We start from the raw sequence: 6000 nt of genomic DNA, 5'->3' as shown, positions 1-6000 counted from the left end.
GTCACTCATAATGTGTAAACCAATAAAACTCAGTCTTGCTGCATTTTTCCTCTCAGGAAAACACCGTTGGTACAAAAGGTCTCAGAGGTTTAGGATGATCAGTAGTGATAAGATGAAAAAAAAAAAAAACAAAGCTCGATAATATATTTTTTCTGTACTTGTTGAACACTTTGACTAACTGAATAATTTGTGTCAGGTTCACATTTGTTATCACCTGCAATGAGGATTCATACTACCTCTGTCACTGACAAATATACAAAGATTGGGTTAAAAAAAATCAATCCTGCAGGTTCAGGTGTTGTCTCTGAAATGACTGTGGCACACAAGCTATGTTGCACAACCAGCGAGACATAATGTGACATTTCACAGGCAACAAAACATGCAGGAAGAGGATTCTGACCTTTTGAATTTCCAATTTCCAATTGATAACCGCACACACACACAAACACACACACACACACACACACATACACACGAACAGACTCTCTCAAACAAACACACACACACACACACACACACACACACACACATACACACGAACAGACTCTCCCAAACAAACACACACACACACACACGATTTATGATCCACAAGTTACATTATTCTGAGCCTACAAGAGAAAAAAAAAAAAAACACAAAGTGCTGATAATTGTGGTACCTTGGTTAGCATGGTGCCTCTGTAATTCACATCTGTTATGAAGTAACATACCACTTTTAGTTAAAGAAAAAAAATAGCCAAGGAGCACAGGTTGAGACAATACTGCTGTGGACACAGGGTCAAGTATCCACAATAGTTGACTTAAGAATACAAAACCATGGTATGATCTTTGAAAGCAATCAGCCAAATAGCACACAGCTTTGGAGCCACCAACACTAACTGGTCTGTTTCTGAATATGCCCGGATATGAACTTGACCTTAGTTACTAAGCAACACAAGCAACACATTCTTTATTTCCTGTCCCAGTGCCTGAAATCTAACACAAATCAGAAAGTGACATTCACAAAAACTTGAACCCTACCAGTACATGCTCGTCCATTTTTTTTAAAAGTCCATTTGTGAGAACAAATGTTATTCAGAAGGTGCGTCTGCATTCTTCTACACTTGTGAATGGAAGTGGAATGCTGCCATCTGCATTTACAAAAGAGCAGTCCCCACCGACTTTGTATTCAGAGTTTGGTCTAGGAGCACTTTTCCAGTGAGTGGTACTGAAACAATCGGTGTGCCACTCTAATCTCGGCTCTGCTGCTGAGCGTTGGATCTGGTTGTATTTGGCAGACGGTCTCCCCTTGTGGTGTGGCATCCTGCAATGGCTCTGGTCTCAGTGGCACTGCATGGTCGCCAAAATTCTGAGGGAAAGGTCATTTATACTGCGGGCAGAGTGGGTGGAAAACACTCAGGTGTCTGCAGGAGAAACTGCCTGTATAATCCTGAAGTTATACATCCATTCAGGGCTGTTTCTTCTCTCAAAGCTTCCCATCTGTGCAGGAGCACAACTTAGCAATGTGCTTCCTCCTTCTCTGTCTGGACTGGATCTAACAAATTTTCCGGTTTTGGCATGCAGAGCGAGTGACTACATGGTATGTGTGTTGACAGGCATTCTGCACTGTGGATAACTTAGCTAAAAACAAGTTATCACACATAATGTGATGCGCTTCGGCAGTCCTCAAAAAGCTGTGATTTAAAATTCCTTTCCTCATTTCCTCATACTTGTGAGCTGTTCCAGATTACTGTTAACTCGTCTACCCGACAACAACTTCCAAAAAGTGCATAGTCATAAGCAGGAGACAGGAAAATGAAAAATTGATAGCAGGAGAAGACTGCTGAGAAAAAAAGGGGGGCTCTATGGTCTACAAAAATCCTGGCAACAGCACCCACACCGTTCCCCATTTCACACCACAAACTTCTAAATTCTATGTTATTAAAAGATGTTAAGAGGAGTGTGGAGCTATCAAATGTGTAATCAAAACATTTTCTTTGCTAAAGTTCATCTCCATATTCACCAGATCTTCAATTTGCTGTTGGCGTTCTTGATTAAAATTCCATCCTGGATTTTTTTTAGTCATCTATATACAGTATGCACCAATTTAAATGGTTGGCATTTCAAGATCATGCATTCTACAAAATTTAATATGCACTCTAGAATGTTTGCTAAATGTCTTCCCAAATACCAAAAATATACATCATTTTGATTTTATGGAGCAAATATGAACTCGTGTGACAGGCCTGTGTATCTCTCTTTTTGGCTGTCATTTCTGTTTTATCTTTTCATTATTTATTCATCAATCTTACATTTCCTTTTGTTTGAAGGGCTTTTTTTAAAGAACTGACAAAGCAGAGGTAATTCAATCGGGCACACACACACACACACACAGAAGAATGAAAGAAATTTTCAATATAAAAGCTGAGGTGATTTATGTCGTGCCCCGCCTTGTTCCATCCAAGCCAAAGTGCTCGGCCCTCAGCCTGGCAACATGTGTCAGCCCACATTAGGTGGACCAGTGAACAATGGTCTCAGCCAGGAGCAGGTGGTGCTTACTTCAAACTCTGAGAGGAGGCTTTGCATTAGTGTGTGTGTGTGTGTGTGTGTGTGTGTGTGTGTGTGTGTGTGTGTGTGTGTGTGTGTGTGTTTGTGTTTGACAGAGAGAGAGAGAGAAAGAGACCCGTCTATCTGCCATCTGGAGCGCTGGGACAATCCCAGGTGAGGCGGAAACTTGAATGTGCTGTTTTCTATCAGTTCACTGACCGGCCTCTCTCCTGGATCCAAAACGCTTTTCAGAGAAGAGCCACAGTGGTTCCTCGCTACGCCTCTAGTGATGGCACACACCAATTTTGAGAGTGTGAAATGAGCCATTACAAGGTGTGCAGTCCCCCTCTTTCACCACATCCCCCTTACCTTTTAAAGTGGACTGACCCAAACTGAGATTGGTAGGCCAGATCAAGTCAAGTTTATTTATAGTGTAGCCTCAAATACAAACAGGATCAACTATTTTGGGTGACACATGGGACCCTGTTATGTGGTGTGTGTGTGTGTGTTTACACTCATTTACATTGTGTTTATATGAGAGAACAGATCACGTGCCATAGCAGGACAGATTTGAATGACTTCCGAAAAAAACAAACCATGTCATCATGATCTTTAAACTAACTAGAGAAGTATGACGCAATATTTTTCGACTTAAGTACTTTCAGTCTATTTTTCTTTGCGTTTGTCTGCTGGGGACGTTCCCAGCTGAACACCTTTTATTGTGTGATTGACACAGTGTGTTGTTATTAGCATAGGCTCATAACATAAAATAAGCAAAGCTAATTTAATAAATAATGCATGGGTTGTTTTGTTTTGAAGCCCTGGGTGTAATGAAGGTAAAGATGCACTCTAATGCAGAGACCTCATGCCTTACATGAAAACAAACTGTGGTACAGCTTGGGATCACCAAATATATATTTGTACATGAAACATTTCATGGATCTACAACTTAATGTGCTTTTCACTAGTTCTACTCTCCAAAGTGATTCCTTAGAGATTATAGTCCAAAGCATTTTTTCCAATGACTTACAGTATGCAATCCTTTTATTTCTTCTTTTTCAATTTTAGACTTGCTCATAATCATCTTTAATGTTTGTGTTGCATAACAAAGCATCCTTCCTGTCCTTTCTCTGGAATCTCAAACATGATTTAAAGGCCTATTCAGGGACAGGCATTGGAAATTAGCATTAGCTCTAGATGCTGTGGTGCTGTGCTTTGGGACATTGTTGTTCAGTTCTCCATGTATACGACATCTGTCTCTGCCAAATAAACCACAGAAAAAAAAAGAAAATCTAGATGTTGATCAAACTATGTTCATATGAAATTATCTTTTGATATCTGATTGATAGCCAGTGTGATTATTATTATATACTCAGCTCTGTTCCTCAGCCCATCCTGTGTGTCACTTCTTGAACACTCAGAGCTGCTACATCCAGAAACACCGCCCAATAACCGAGACAAACATTGAATACCTCAGCCATAGACTGCACACCTCTCTGCCTGTACACTTCTGTCTCTTCGACCCAAGTAAACCCGCTCTTTGTCTATTTCAGTCCTAGCAGCTTTTCCTGAACCAACTGTATAGGCCCTTCCCTCCTATTGTCCCCTTGCTCCCATACACACGCCTTGTCCCCCATCTCATCCCACCTCACCTCTCCGCCCCTCTGATTGTCCCTCTGCAGGACAATCTTCAAAGCTCTGTCAGTTGTCAACTTTAATACTTCACAGCCCTCTAACCTGGATCGTCACAAGCAACAGAGCGAAAAGAGACATGAAACCTTTAAGTTCATAGCTCACACCCAGAAGCACGTGTGCATGCTCTTTCTCTGTTTTGAATTCTGAGCGCATCAACACGTCCACTGCAAAAAATGATCATCAGGGTACCTCTTGTTTTACCCTGATCTGGCTTACATTGATAGAGAATGTTAAGGAAAGGGCCAACTCCTGGAGGCTATGCTTCTCACGCTGTATTTATATGCACTAAAATTAAAAGAAATCACAGTCAAATTGAATAATTTCACATTTTTAGCAGATGATTCAGATCTATGTCAGTGATCTTCTTCTCTGGTTGCTGCTTGAGAAGCCTCTGCACTGCTTGCTGAGAATTCCGCTTTAACAATGAACTCTGCTTTTAAGAAATGAGTGTAAATAATTATGTTTACTTTAATTTACAGAATAGATATTTTCACATTTCCTCTCATCTTCCCACCTCTCCACGGTTTGTTATTTTGCAGTTTGTAAATGTGTTTATTAAAGAGTTATACCTTTATTTATATTACATTTGGTTTCATTTGTTTTGCAAAAATGGCATGAAGCAAAATTCAAAAGCAAGTTCTTTATTTCTAAACTACAAAAAGTTAAAGTAATACAAATGTCAATGCTATATGATTATCCCTCTTTTCCTAGAAAAGGTTGAAGCACTTGAAATAAATGATAGAAATAAATAATGTATTTTCTATTTTTAAATTTGGCTTTTAGGGGAAACATTTAAGTATTTTTTACAGTCACTAAAAGTAAAAATCATGATGATTTTGATATTTCTTGCAGTGTGTCTCACACGCTGACCCCCCCCTCCTCGCCTCTTTTCCCCCCATTTCGCTTAGACTCGCGTCCCCGTGATTGGCTCACCTTCTGTGTCCGTCAAAGCTGCGTGGGCGGGACTCAAACAGTCCACTCGTGTTCGCTGCTCTGTGGATTGTGCGCCACAGCAGACCGGGACCAGGGCAGACAGTAGCAGTAACGGCAGCAGCAGCATATTGTGTGATACCGGAGGACTACTCTACCCACTCCCTGAGGTGTACTGCAGTTGTTTGCAGACTCAAAAAAAAAAAAAAACAGAACAGCGCAGTGCACCTTTGCGCCGGTGCATCTCTGAAATCACCCAGACTATTGTTTGGCTCAAGGAGCGATATTATTTCCGCGTTTTAAAGCTGCAAAGTCGGACCGTGAAGTCGGTTGTGTTATCCCCCCTTTTCCAAGAGACGCAAAAAAAGACGCTCGCACTCCCAAGTCCACCTGGATAGCTGAGGAAGCGGTCCGGTCCGGCTCGAGGTCCAGAGGGGAGAGACGGAGAGGAGAAGTTAGCGCAGAAGGGAAAGAGGAAGAAAGAGCGAGAGGAGGCAGGATGAATCTCAAGAGCAATTTGATTTTCACCCTCTACACTATTTACGGGATTCTACTGAAAGGTGAGCCCGGGACGACTTGTGCTTTACGCGTGTTTGTGTTGGTGCTTTGTATATGTGTTTGTGTATACAGGCCAACAGCAGGTTCAGGTCCACGCGGGTCCTGGCTGGAGGATGCGGAGCTCTCTCTCTCTCTCTCTCTCTCTCCCCCCCCCCCCCCCTCTCTCTCTCATTCTTTCTTCCTTTTTGAGTCTCCCATTCTCATGTAGATGTGCGTCTGTGCCTGCGCGTGTGTGTACGTGCGCTGAATCTACGTGCGCATGCAAACGTGCGTGATACCATGAGGCGAGAGAGA

The 6000-nt window shown here is 41.9% G+C and overlaps 1 protein-coding gene across 5 annotated transcripts in view; it reads left to right on the top strand.

Annotated features, from left to right (window-relative positions):
* Nucleotides 1–5191: 5191 nt before the first annotated feature.
* The window catches only part of cadm2a (cell adhesion molecule 2a), a 219988-nt gene continuing 219179 nt past the window's right edge, over nt 5192–6000 (top strand). For 2 of the 5 annotated variants that reach the window (XM_061054919.1, XM_061054922.1), the window contains exon 1: nt 5193–5708. In XM_061054919.1, the coding sequence (XP_060910902.1) occupies nt 5648–5708 (61 nt within the window). In that variant the 5' untranslated portion in view covers nt 5193–5647. Of the gene's footprint in view, nt 5709–6000 lie in introns of all 5 variants that reach the window. The other 3 variants (XM_061054921.1, XM_061054923.1, XM_061054920.1) reach the window with 3 other exon arrangements.

The sequence above is a fragment of the Labrus mixtus genome, chromosome 14 (assembly GCF_963584025.1).
Source record: "Labrus mixtus chromosome 14, fLabMix1.1, whole genome shotgun sequence".
Lineage (NCBI taxonomy): Eukaryota > Metazoa > Chordata > Actinopteri > Labriformes > Labridae > Labrus > Labrus mixtus.
The sequence above is the reverse complement of the archived record's forward strand: the minus strand, read 5'-3'. Positions and strand labels throughout refer to the sequence as shown.